The sequence below is a fragment of the Melopsittacus undulatus genome, chromosome 13, assembly GCF_012275295.1.
Source record: "Melopsittacus undulatus isolate bMelUnd1 chromosome 13, bMelUnd1.mat.Z, whole genome shotgun sequence".
NCBI lineage: Eukaryota > Metazoa > Chordata > Aves > Psittaciformes > Psittaculidae > Melopsittacus > Melopsittacus undulatus.
In genome coordinates this window covers 2569777-2583520 of record NC_047539.1, presented here as the reverse complement: position 1 = coordinate 2583520, position 13744 = coordinate 2569777, and the positions used below count along the sequence as shown (strand labels likewise).

At 36.0% G+C, this 13744-nt stretch overlaps 1 protein-coding gene across 1 annotated transcript in view; it reads left to right on the top strand.

Annotated features, from left to right (window-relative positions):
• Positions 1–13744, top strand: part of BRIP1 (BRCA1 interacting DNA helicase 1) — a 57780-nt gene that overhangs the window by 12419 nt on the left and 31617 nt on the right. Inside the window, exons 10-14 of the mRNA XM_031053731.2 lie at positions 3008–3140; positions 3658–3809; positions 4116–4287; positions 4404–4541; positions 4948–5109. Coding sequence (XP_030909591.2) covers positions 3008–3140; positions 3658–3809; positions 4116–4287; positions 4404–4541; positions 4948–5109 — 757 coding nt within the window. The remainder of the gene's footprint in view (positions 1–3007; positions 3141–3657; positions 3810–4115; positions 4288–4403; positions 4542–4947; positions 5110–13744) is intronic.

The window sequence follows — 13744 nt, the reverse complement described above, 5'->3', positions numbered from 1 at the left end:
AGGTATAATTCAAACTATGGAGTCACCCAGTTTTTGTTCATTTGGGGAATTCGGAGGGTTTTGATGTAGTTAAAAAGTCCATCTTATTCAAAGACAAACACTGAAATCCTGTTTTGAAAAGTATGTTTCCTCTTGAATGATTCACTGATCTTTCTGGGGGTTACTGTCCTAACTTAGGAAGCTCTGTATGAAAACTTTACCTGAGATAAATAATTTTTCTGTTTCACATGTTTCTGTTAGCTTACACAACAAACAGTAACAGCATTATTTTGTCAAAGCATTACATAGTTTACATTTATAAAATGCTTTCAGAGCCTTGGGAAGGAGGTGTTTGGAGCAGGCTGGAATCTGTTCTTGGAATCAGATTGGAATCTATTTGGAATGGGTTCTTCATAGGTGAAAGTGAATTTATCTGTCGTGCCCTTTGTTTTCCCTGTGAAACAACTTGAACAAAGATACAAGGGTCTGAAAAACTGAGGTACATGCAAATTCTTAGAAGAGACTAAAGTCTGTAGAGAATTCAGGTAGCAACGTCTTTGAACAAAGCATGCACGATCTTTCCCTTTTGAATTTCTGATTATTCTCATGAAAAAGTTGTCCACACCGGACTACTGATAATTCCTGGACTATGTCAGTAGAATGTGATTTTAATGATTTGCTTTCATACTGAAATTGAAACCAAGGACATGCTGAATCTCTTTGTACCTGTCTTGTTGGAACACAAGGATAGAGGAGTCCAGTGGATGGAGAAATAAGGATGATTGAGGGAGTGGTTTTGAAAGCAGGAGTTGATCAGTAAGGCAGAAAGAAGCTCAAAACCCAGGTGTTCTCCTTTTTGCTTCTTTCTGCACCCATAGAGGAAAAGGTAGTAAGAGTGGAAAAAAAAGGTAACTTTCAGAAACTATGGAAATAGAGTAGGAAGTGGAAGACCTGAGAAGAAGTTAACAATTATGAGAAGGGATGGAAAAAAAGCAAATGGGCTGGGGTCAGAAGCTCAGGAAAGAGGGCAAGGAATAAAGAGTGAAAGCAAAAGTCTTATGGATGGAGCGGGAACATGAGGAATTTGAAACAAAATCAGAAGTGTTTATCACCACTAAGGAATTTGGAATTTAGCTCTGTAGTCCTTAATTTTTGAATTTTTCATGTGAGGGATCCAGGGACTGAAAGAGTTCAAAACCACTGCTAATGAAACCTGGAGCAGCAAACTCAGCAGAACAAAAGTGAATAATGATACAAGTGGCTTTGAAGTGAACTGAACTCTGATTAAGTGCATGTCAAGATTGTCATTTTGTTGCATTAGTGGCTGATGAAATAGACTTCAGAGTACACTACAACAAGTCTCCATTCCGAGAGTTAATGTTTATGTGTCACAGAAGCTGATTCTCCTACCTTAGATATTTGAAATGTTAAATTTTAGTAAAAGATAAGAATAGCATGGCTGGTGATTTGATTGCCTCAAGCTTTTTAACCTTATCAGAAAAAATAAGGATGGTTGTCATGGCAAATTTTACAATAGCATGGACAACAGAAGACTGGGTGTAAATAGCCAGTAACTGGTAAAATGCAGTGTGAGGTGAGTTTGCCAAACACGTGGGTAATTAGAAAAACCTTACTTCAGTTATAAAGATCCTGGACCTTCATTCTAGAAAGCACTTAAGCATGGGCTTAGTGCCACAGGGGTGCTAGAATGACTGTTCTGAAGAATTTGAAGGTATACCACTGGAGGCATACTGTCAAGCTTTTCTGATGAGATGCAGAATTGGTGGAAATTATTCTAGGATTTGCTTTTTTTGGTGATATTTTAGTATTAGGAAGGTTACTGTGTGAAGTTTGTGTTTGCATTTATAGTGTGACCATTTCAAAAGTATGTGATGGTTTTTGAAGTTCATAACAGGTAGACAGAAGTTTTATATCTGCAGACATGTTTTATCCATTGTAAATCTGTGTTGTTTCTGTCACAGTGGCAGTTTTCTAATTTTAGTTCCAGGTCTTTCTGATCCTGCGTTTGAGGAAATGGGGCAGGGTACTACACTGGTGAAGTCCTGCCTGTGTTAGTGATCATCATTGCTTAATAAGGAAAAGCAAATTATAGCCAAAGAAGTGGTTGTTCTGGTAGTATTTATGGGGGTTTGTTTGCATTTAACCTGGCAAAAGGAAAGGTTTGGGTTCTTTTTTAATTGTTCCATTGATCAGATTATTTGTGGACACATGACAGGAAATCTGGCACTGAAACAGTCACTGAGCCTTGTTGCTTTTGTTGGTAATGAATAACTGTTTTTACAGGTAAATACTTTGAACGGTTGTAGAAATGACAGCTGTCTTTCTGATGCCTTCTGCTGGTTGATGAAACGGACAGCTTCGGCATTTCCTGACAAGGAGGAAGCCTGCCTGCTCTCTAGACAGAGAGAAGGTCTCATAATACTGCAGGGATGATAGAGGACACATTCAGTTAGAAAAGATTTTAGCTGTGCCACAAATGAGGTGATCTACATGTTTAGATCAGGTTTTCAGGAAGTCCTATCACGTTTTGCTTTGTACATAACAGCTGTAATTCTGCTTCATTTTCAAACTGTAGCAGTTACAGATACCTGCAGATAGACCTGCACTTTTTATTGCCCCATAGTGAACTAGCATCAACTAGAGTAAAAATGAGTAGCTTGAAAAGTACAGCAGAAGTCTTTCTTAAATGAGCCTGACATATTGTATATTTTAATCATTTTTCTTTATTGTAGAGATACTATGTGATGATAAAACAGAATGCTATAGGGACAAATTTTCTTCTCACCTTCAATGAGCTGCAGCATGAGCAGTTACCAGAAGTTAGTTCAACAGTGACAAAGAGACATATAGAAAAGCAGATTCTCTGTATTTAGATATAGTAAAATATTCACCATCAACATTATAGAAGTCTGGTGCAATTTTTGAGGTTTGGTTTTTACATGTAAAGTATCTCTAAATATTTAAAATTAATGCTGAAGTTATTTCTGATTTCTCTTTCTTTTTACAGCTGGTTAAAGGAGAGCTCTAGTCAACTGGTAGAAAGAGGGTATGAAACTTCTTTTAAGGTTTGGAATGGAAAAGAGATGCTCAGCATTTTGCACAAAATGGGAATAACTGATACTACTTTTCCCATTTTACAGGTAATATTGTATGCTATATAACTGAGTACCAGAGTGCACAATATTGATGTTGTTAAACATCATAAAATGTAAATGAGTTAAAATGCTAACAGGTCTTTTAATTTATTGCAATAATAAAAAGCTGTGTGAAGAGGATGCCCGATGGAAAACCATGAGTATTCCACTTGAGCTACTGGGATTTGTGGAGAATCAATATTTTAATGGATATAACTGATAATGTGCAATTATTTAAATTGCAGCATTGAGTCAGTAATAGTTTTGTCTATTTTGTCCATCTGCATTTTTCTTGACTGTTGAAATGTATTTACCCTCTTTTCAATTTTATCCCTCCTTTCTGTATAAACCAAACACTTTAAAGATGTTACTTTTCCCTTCCAATTCTGTCTTCAGTCTGACTATATGGGTGTTTTAGGTGAACTTTTAAAGCAGTGTGCTGGAACTCTTGTATCTCTATTAGCTTTGTCTTTGAGAAGATACTTAGGATGTTGTTAATGTGGAGTTTGTTTGCCTGTCATAGGAACATTTAGCTGCTGTCCTGGAAAAAGAAGAAAAAGTATCAGTGTTTGGTAAAGAGGAACTGATTGAGATACCAGTTGTGAGCCCTGCCACTCAGATGGTGCTGAAGGGATTATTCATGGTTCTTCTATATCTTTTTAAAGATAAGAGCAGGTCAGTTCAAGTCCGTAGCCTGAGCAGTGTGGTGGTGGTGAATTCAGCTGCTTTGACAAAACACCTCTTTTGTTTGTGAACCCCTCAGTTATGGTGTCTGGCTTCTGAGCTGCTTCTGGATTAAACCTTATTTTAAAATATTAATTATTATAAAATTTCACTATTTTTTTAGAAAGTATAAAATTCTTTTTTATACTTAATTGTAAATGCCTTTTAGCAACACTGATTGTGCTGTGTATGAGCGTAATGCTTAAACTTTCAATTCTTTCTTGTAGGATTTTTTCATATTATTGTATCTCTCTGTAGGTTTGCAGATGACTACAGAGTTGCTTTACAACAAACTTACACCTGGATGAATGAAAACCAACTTGATGCTTCAGATACAAGTGCCTTCTTTGCACGGCCCAGGCGTAAAAAGAATTTGCGGCACAAAACTGTAGTCCACACACTTAATTTTTGGTGCTTGAATCCTGCTGTGGTAAGCTGGGTGTGAAGCAGAAAACCTTCAGTAATTTTAGTCATGACAAATGCATATAAGTTCTTAGAAAATTAGTGCAATCACTTTGAATTCCTGCTTTTCTTTCTCCATACTAGGCTTTTTCCGACTTAAATGATGTGAGAACAATTGTTCTGACATCCGGTACACTCTCTCCAATGGATTCATTTTCTTCAGAGCTTGGTGTGAAGTTTTCTATTCAGTTGGAGGCAAATCATGTTATTCGGAATTCACAGGTAAACTTTTGCATTGTGGTTCCCTCTCCTGAGGTGTAATGATGGCCATTGGATGTGAAATAGTAACTGTTGATGACAAATCCATTCTATAAGTGTAAAAAGGAATGTACAGAACTATTGCTTGGATTAATGCAATTATATAGTACATTTTCAAATGGAAAAAGGGGCAATTTTAAATGTGTTCCTGGAAAAGTTAAAGTTGTGCTGTATTGGTAAACAGCCATCTTACCAGTTAATTGCACTTTCTCTTCTGTTTTTAAGTACTGGAATTAATTTGTTTAGAAATCTAATATTATATCTCAATATTTCCCCTCACAATTAATATTTCATTAGTTAACCTCAAGTAATTTCATACAGTTTGTGCTGTGTATTTTAGAATTAACTTTTAAAATATGAACTACACCAGGTTTGGATTGGTACCATTGGAGTGGGCCCTAACGGTCGGAAGTTGTGTGCCACATTCCAGCATACAGAGACCTTTGAGTTCCAGGATGAGGTGGGAGCACTTCTGCTTTCAGTGTGTCAAACAGTAGCCCAAGGAATTTTGTGCTTTTTGCCATCCTATAAGGTAAGGCAATCTTAATTTGTATTCTTCCTTTAAAACGACACACACTTTGCTTGAAAATGTACTGTGTAATCTCTTGCTTTATGCATCAACATATATAAATCTTTATATAAAATAAATGTAATAACACATTGTGATGACATTGTATTGTCAGGTTGTGAATTTCCTATAGGCTGGTATAAAAGTTTGTTTTAATGAAAACCCATGTTTATATTTGTTTTCAGCAGGTGCCTGTATCTTAGCTAATGGGTACAATTGTTTCAGTTTTACAAAACAAGCCAGACTGATCTGCAGGGTTTTTTAATTGTTTCCCTGAATGTTTTGAAACTATTATAAAAATCCCCCAACCTAATCTTTGTAACACACATCAGGAAAGGAAAATTTATGTGTATAACTTGGCAGCAAGAATGCCTTAGCATGTTTTCTGTGTGCTACTTGACTGCTGTATTCATTCAGCTAATTTCTTATTTCCTTCTCTCTTGTTCCATTTCACTTCATTGGAGATTCTTGTGTATTTTTCTTGAGTCAGGGGAATTGCTCACTGGCATTGTCTGAAAGGAATCAAATTTCTCAATTTCAAACTACGTCATATCTAATTTCACTGACAGCAGATACCTAAGTATGGTTAATCTGTACCTCACAGTGGTTCTGTTTTCTTCTCTCAGTTCTTTCTTGCTGTTATTTCTGGTGAGCTCTGAGGAACAGGAATATAAACCTGCAATATAATTCCATAATTCATACCCATTTGTCTTGTAATGTTTGTAAGAGTGTGATTTTTTCATTTGGAACCATCATTTATGATTTTAAAAAATCCTCTCGACAAAGAATACAAAAACCTCTCAAAAAAACTCCAAACTCACTAAATCCTACCAAATGAACAAACCCCCCCAGCGAATGGAAATAACAGATTCAACCATTTCCCTCATCTTGAAAGTTCCTTAAGAGGAAAATAAGAAAAACTTTAAAAAGAGAAAGAAAGAGTTTTCTTTAATTTTCTTTTTTTTTATCTCCAAAGTCTTTATAATAATTTGAACTGATGAGGCTGCAAAGTGATGGGTTTTTCGTTACTGGGTGTCTATAAAGAATTAGAGTTATTGATGCAATTACTGACAGCAACCATTAGGTGACCACATTAGACCAGGTAATGTACAGTCACTGGTAAAGCAGGTTACTGACTAGAAGTTTGCTTAACCTGGCTCAAGACACTGCACTTATATGCATAGTTAATGATCTGAAAATAAATTTTGCATTCAATTTATTGAAGAATTGGAACAGGAGTATTGTCATTATTCTTTTTACTAATGTTGAACAGTACGTGATGGTTGATCTTATATGAGAATAGTAATCTGAATTGAAAGCATAGAGAGAATTTGTAATGACATTTAATAAGGAAGGAAAGAGATTGCTGGACAGCTCTTGTACCCTCCCGCCTCACTGCCCTTATGTTTCACTGAAAGGTCATCTAGCTAAATACAGTGAGTGGTCTTTTCTCTTTGTGGGAACACTTCCATTATCCTAGCAAAAATATTGATAAATATAAATTGCAGACAATTGAATGATGATATTTTTAAATCACATTGCCAATATTTTTCTACTGATGCCCTTTTTCATTCCACTTCTACTATTCTGGATCAGGTTGCCTGTAAGTCTCAGATTAATATGTTGAAAACACAGAATAATGTAAGCATAAGCATATTAGTACAGGGAAAACAAGGTATTTTTCTTTTGTCATCGTACAGAATATGGCTTACCTGCACATTTACATTTCAAACCTGATTTTCAGAGATTTTTGTGGGGAAGTTACTATATCTCTAAAAAACCCCACAGCTTTTAAAGAAATTGTTCAAGGCTATCAAGATCTGATTAATATACGTGTCACATACATCACTAAATTAACCATTATGAGTTAAGCAAATTCTTTGAAGGTTTTATGAATTGGTGTTTCAACTTCGGATTAAGTGAAAAATAAAGTTTTTACATGTCTGGAAGGCTGATGGCAATGCTCTGAATGTCGAGTACTATCTATGCAGATAATTTGATGGAGCTTGAATTTAGGCATGTACACTGGATGTCAGTTTGGTTACACTTATAGATGTGTTTTCCAGTGCAGTGTTCTCTTTCTGTTTTAAGAATCAGAAGCCCTGCTTTTTGGATGGCTCTGTCTGGTTCAGTACCTCACTTTCAGCACTCATCCTGCCCATTCTTTCTTAACTGTTTGTCTGAAAACCTCTTTGATAGTTATCCCAAATTCTTTTGCTTTGTAAATAAAGTTAGTTTTATTTTTCTGGAAAGCCCATTATTAATGTAATTCAGGTAGTAAATTATATGTTAGTTTCAAGGGTTTAGATACAAGGAGATGTTAAGGACAGAAATAGCACTTCTGTTCATTTCTGTTCACTTTGAATTTTGTTCACTTTAATAAAATATAGGTAAATGTTCTTTTTCATTGTAGGAATGGTAAATCACTACTTTTTTGCCCCAGTCTATGGAAACAGAAAAAGTGGAGGGTCTAACCTCTGCCACAGGAAGTAGAAGCTGAGAACCCTGCCTGAGGCAGTTTGTGATGACTGATGTTGGGACCCTAAAGCAAGCATCAGGCAGCATTCTCCTCTGGCTTGTACTGTTAGGCAGAGCTTCTCTACACAATGTTGAAAATAAATTTTGGGCAGGAGTAGAAAAAATAATATAATTTAAACTTCCCAGTCTGGAATTTAAGGAGCTTTTATGAGTAATATTTGTTTCTCTCTATTTTTTCTGAAATTTCAGGTTGCTTTTTATACATGAAAGTAATGATCTGCCAATACTTGGTGAAAGTGGTGACTGACTCCTGTATTCATGTTAGAGCTGGAGAAACAAACTCTGGCAGAAATATCGTGATTTGTTTCAGGCTTCTGAAGTGTATAATAGAAAAACTATCTCGTACTCACCTAGAAGATGTCAAAGTACTAGAAGGTTTCCATGTACAAATAGAGGGCAAGTGAAATTTCTAAATGTCACCATATTAACCTAATCATAAAATGAAAAAACTGGCTCCTGCTCATAGAACATTGGAGATGGATGCTATAAATGTCAGCAGGGTCTGTTGCTGTAGCAGCTGGCGTTTCAGTCACATACTCCTTCCAGTGCTAATGCTTGCAGAAAGCATCCATCAGTGGCTTGCATTTTTCTCTATTAGTGCTTCTTTAGGTAGATTATTTCCTGGGAGATTCTAGATTTCTTTGAAGAAGCTGTCCACTGCCAGGAAGAGGTAGTAGTCACTTGTCTATGTTTTGCTCTGGAGTGCCTCTTACCACAAGATATTTATAATCTGTAGAATATTATTCAACTGTTTTGTAAAGAATTGGAAGTCAGCATTGTAAACCTGCATTCTTTCCTAATGATTTAAGAAGAAGATACTTAGGCTGAGAAGTTACTTTCAAAGGATCTTTTTGCCTAATGTATGAACTTCTGCTACTGCAAAAAAGTCTGAATAAAAACTAATTTGGTGGTTATCTTCTGTGCCCATTCTATCCCCTGCTTCATTGTTTGGGTTTTTCTTATCAAAATAGCTGTAGCAGAAACAGCTCAGTGCGGTTCTGTGGGCAAAGTCTGCCACCTTGATCTGTCTGTGTAATTCGGAATTGCCAGATGCAATTTGAATAGGGAAAAAGCAATAGTAGAGGAACTTCCTTTTATCTTGATCAGGTATTTGAATAAACATACTTTTCATTGAGAAGTGACTGTTTAAAAAATACATATGGAAAATATCTGAGATTAATAATGCAGTAGAGGAAAATATATGGATGAGAATAAAACAGTGCATCAGATACACGTCTCCGTGTTTGGTGGGTGTCTGTTCTGAACAGCTGTGATGCCATGTTTCACAAATGGATAATCTACAATAACATACAAATTCTTCTGGCATGTTGACTTTTTTAACATAAGCTTAATCTTAGCATTGATTAAATTGCAAACCTAGATCATTTGAAGGCTACTAAAACTGGTGATATTATGCAACAAAAATGAGTTTATGTGAAAATCAGTAGCAACTCCAGCAAAAACACTCTATAAAAGAGAATATCAGAAGGTGAAAAGATTACTCAAAAATCTAAGATGCTTTTAAACAAGATTAAGATAAGGACCATTAGGGTTCATGTTGCCAACCTGTCTGCATTAAGATATATCTTTCCTGGTGCCTGTGCCTTAGATGATTCATCCAGCATGTGTCATATCAAAGTCAAGGTATCCAGCAAGGAGAAAAATGCTAATGCTTATAAATTTTAGTGATAATCCATCATGATGAATTAACTGACCTTTAGTAGCTTTTCTACAAAACAGGCTTTGGCCAGTGATGTTAATGTTGTGGGTTTGTTGTGTTTTGCTTGGTTTTTTTTTCCTGTGAGGCATTGTTACTGGATTTGTATCTGCTAATTGTTGAGCCATAACTTGAAAGTAACATTTTAAAAATAACATAGTTGCCCAAAAGGGTTTGAATGATGGTTTTCAAACAGTAAAACTTAACAACTGGGAAGTGTTCTCTTGAGAATCCAAAATTTGTGTACTGCTTTTTTTTTTCCACTTACACCTTCAAGATCTAGTGCTCTCCACTGATGCAGATTAATTGTATTTCATTTGTATTTGCTTTCTTTTACAAAGCGTTAACTTTTGAGGTTAAAGCAGTCCTGCTCAGCAGTTGCACACTGTTGCTGTGTATTTTGTATTATACTGTATCCAATAGTTTTGTAGAGGGAAATCTCTTGGACCTGGCAGAACTATTATGTTGCATTATATTAATATTAACATATACATACAGCCCAATTAATGCTGCATTGCATTTGCTGTTGCACTGGGGAATTTTGGGGTAAGATTATAAGAATACATATATAATAACTTTAGCAAAATATAAATTCTGAATTTCACATTTGAGTCGCTATGTATCTCAAGAGCAACGAGTTCAGAGCTTAGGTTCTGTCAATCTTGTCCCATTTTCCTGTTTTCTTGGCTGATCATGGTTTCTTCCGTGAGAACAGTCAGGATTGGGTGATAGTAAAGGCATTTGGACTGGAACACCTCTGTTGACTGTCTTGGTTCCCTTTCTGTGTTTAAAGTATCAACCAAAGCTGTAGTGAAGTTACAGACAAGTGCTGTTTACTAGTCTGTTGACAAAACCATTCTTGGTGGTATTATACAACTTCAGGCAGACAGACCTTAACATCAGTTAATTCTGTGAGCAGCACAGAGCCTGGCAATAGATCTAATTGAGCATGGCGGTAGGTATAATTTCTGCTGTTTTCAAATAGATTGAGAATCTTTGGGTTCCATCTAGGTAGTTGTTTGGAATCAACAGGAGGGACCTCAGTTTAACCTCTTGCTATTGCACTCTGCCATTGCAGAGCAGTGTGTCTGCATTGGATATGAGCCTGAGTCCTTGAATGTGCCATTTCCTGGCCTGGACATAAATGTGCCACCCCTACATATGAGAGGCTGAGAGAGGGATACAGTTTCTGCATTAATTCTGAATGTCTGGCACTTCTTAGCCTAAGACAGACCCCTTTCTTACTGAGATTTGTATGAGGTTAGTAGAATTGTTCTTTTTTTGAGAAGTCTGTGGCAGAGTGGCAGAAAATGCATCAGTTGTAAGACTGAAAAAAGAACAAAATATTTTAATTTGTAAAACTTTGCTGAAACACAGTTTTGTAAATAAATGATAAAAAAACCCTTTTTTTAGCTGCCGTCAATAAAAACCCCAACGCTGCCTTCAGATAACTTTTACTTGTTTAATAAATTACTTCAATAAATTTACAAAAGATGGTAGTCTGTTTAGCCAGGCCTATTAAAAGCATTAAGATTTGAGCACTGGCTGTTAAAAAGAGTAAATGGCAATATCACAAAGTTAAACAAATGCCAAAAAACATTTTCCAGGGTACTGGGATTGTAACAATACCATTAATGAGGGCAAAGAGGTTTTAATGCAATTTGCACATTCTAAAGTTTCAAAAAGAGGTTTTGAGTTAGTGCATTATTAATGTTCTGAACATCTGGAACTATGTAAAAGCCATAGACATTGAGCAAGTGCAGGGTTTCCCCACTAGGTCTGATGCTGACTGATTTCCTCCCTAGCGAAAAGCTTGTTTTAAGAAGTTTGAGACAGTAAAATGACAATATCCAGATAAGAGATAAACATTCCACAGTGTCTTTTGGCTTGTAATGTGTATGGAGGAAAAAAGTAGAAACCATTAGGTTTGTGCAGTTAAAAGGTGAATTTGAAATTAAGTGGGAAAACAGTTATTTGCACCAGAGATGGATGCTCCATGGTGCAGTCACACTGATTGTGGAGTTCTTAGGTGAGGAATTATGCATTATATATTATTATGGGTGGGTTCCATTAGATTGTTTAATCTTTTTTTAGGTAGGTGTATTTAGGTATTACATGCACGGCTAAATGCTTTATCAAGAGTAATATTCTTCTTAATATTCTTGTTGACAGCTGTAGGAGTACTTTGAAGAAGAGATTTACTCCTGTGTGTAAAACATTTGCAAGATGTAGGGATCTGTTTGCACCAGGTATCTTTTATGACAGAAATTTGTTCCTTGAAGTTACATAAATGTTAACTTTCTGCATATTGTTAATGATGGAGAATATGATTTACACTATTATATCTTAAAAATGATACTGGCTAGAGAATGTTTCAATATGTTGTCTAGTTTTAGATGTTTTAACTATAGCTAATATTCAACATCACATTTTGGGGATGAAAAGAAAAGAAGCCTTCAAACAGGCTGGCATATCACAGGTAAGTTATTAAATAATTATAAATTAATAATGATACTTCCTGCACAGCATTTGTTTTCTGCCCTCAAGGGAAAGGCATTCTCTTATTCCAGAAGCTTTATTTGTTTGAGCCAAACAGCTTCAATAATGCTATGACACTACGTAAGAAACCCTAAAACCAAGAAAATACTTTAGAGAATAGAATTTTGCCCTCCTTGCTGTCTCACGTTATGTGCAAATACCCAACAATGAAAGTAGAGCAAAATGTTGGAAGAGTAATCAAACAACATGTGAGAAGCTCTCTGGGTTTCTTCCTTGGCACTACCCACTCTGTGCAATGCCCCCTGGAAGCCACTGGAGCTTTGTCAGTGACTGGAAGCTGAGGTGGGCTCATGACATTACAGTGACCCTTCGGTTTTTGTTTTTCTTTCAAAAGAAAGGCTTATTGCCAGATTCTAAAGCTGTGTCTCTGCATTACTCTGATGAAAATCTTGGTAAAGTGATTTCTGTCTGATGGGGCATAATTTGGGGAAAACGTGATCTAAAAAAGTGGAATTACAAAGAGTCAAAATCTGTGCATTGCAACATTTGTACGTAATAAACCCATATGGATAGAATCTTGTTTTACTTGTTGTCCACTATTTCTTCATTGCTTGCTTTTCACTCCTACTCTTCACTGATACTTTTTTTTCTCTCTGATCTTTATCTCAGCTTCTTCATCTTCTATGGTTTTATTTGCTTCCATTAATCATGTACAGTATCTACTTGCAGTTTTATTCTCTATTTTTTCATAATTTAAACCTTTAAATGCCTGTAATATAAACTGTCTAGGTATTGGGGCCCTCACATTCATCCAAATGAACAATTTACAGGCTTGGTGTGCATTATCTGAGGTGTCTTCTGGAGCTCAAATAGCTCCTGTAAATCTTAATGTGATTTCTGAAGTCTACAGTTTCAATATTTCCCATTGACTTGGGCATATCAAGACATGTATGTAAAAATCACTGTGTGTGGTGGAAGGCTTCAACCATTCCATCACTATGCTCTTTTCTCTGCCTCAGGCACTGAAGGCTGTTGTGGTGATATTGGTTCAAATAGAGAAAGACAGTAGCAGAAGGAAGAGTGAAGTTTGTACAAAAAGAATTAGGAGTTTTTCTATAGCCAGGTATATATTTATGCTCAAGTTATGCTGACAAGCCTCCTTCTTTCCTGTCATGAGTTCAATCAAGTTACTCTGCTAAACTAAATCTGAAGATGGAGCTAGTAGTTCACACTGCACAAGATCACTTCTTGTGTAATTATAGAAGCTGCAGCAAACATACCTCCTTGGAATACGAAAGCTGAAAGTGCTCGATTATCCTTCAAAGGAATAACTGAAGTGCAATATAGTTGAAGTTCTCTTAGATTTTTAAAGCTGTTGCTTGTTTTGTTATGAATTTATTAGAATGTTTTCACTTAGGATTCTTTAACCTCTTGAGTTGTTTGTGTCTGGGGTGTTTCTGTGGTTTTTTTCTTTCTCTACTGCTTGGTTACTCGTGGCTGATTTCAGTTTTGTTACTCACAAAGCAGGCCAATAAAAATGTTGGTCTTGGGCTCCTTCAAAGATAAAATTTTATCTTTGGGGAGTGATAACTAACAATCTGAATAGTTGCACAATATGTATTTTCATTCTTAAATAATATGACAGGATCCTAGATATGTGCACTGGTTATGGGGTAATTTTCCTGGTTTCTGGGAAATTAGAGACAATCCAAACTTAGATGTGCTTAGAGAAGTTGGAGGAGATGATCCAGCAGCTTGCTGCTGAATGACAAAGTTCTTCCCCCTTTCCTTGTCATCATTCTTGTGCTACTTTGAATTTTGTATCAGAGATTTGGATCTCTAGAA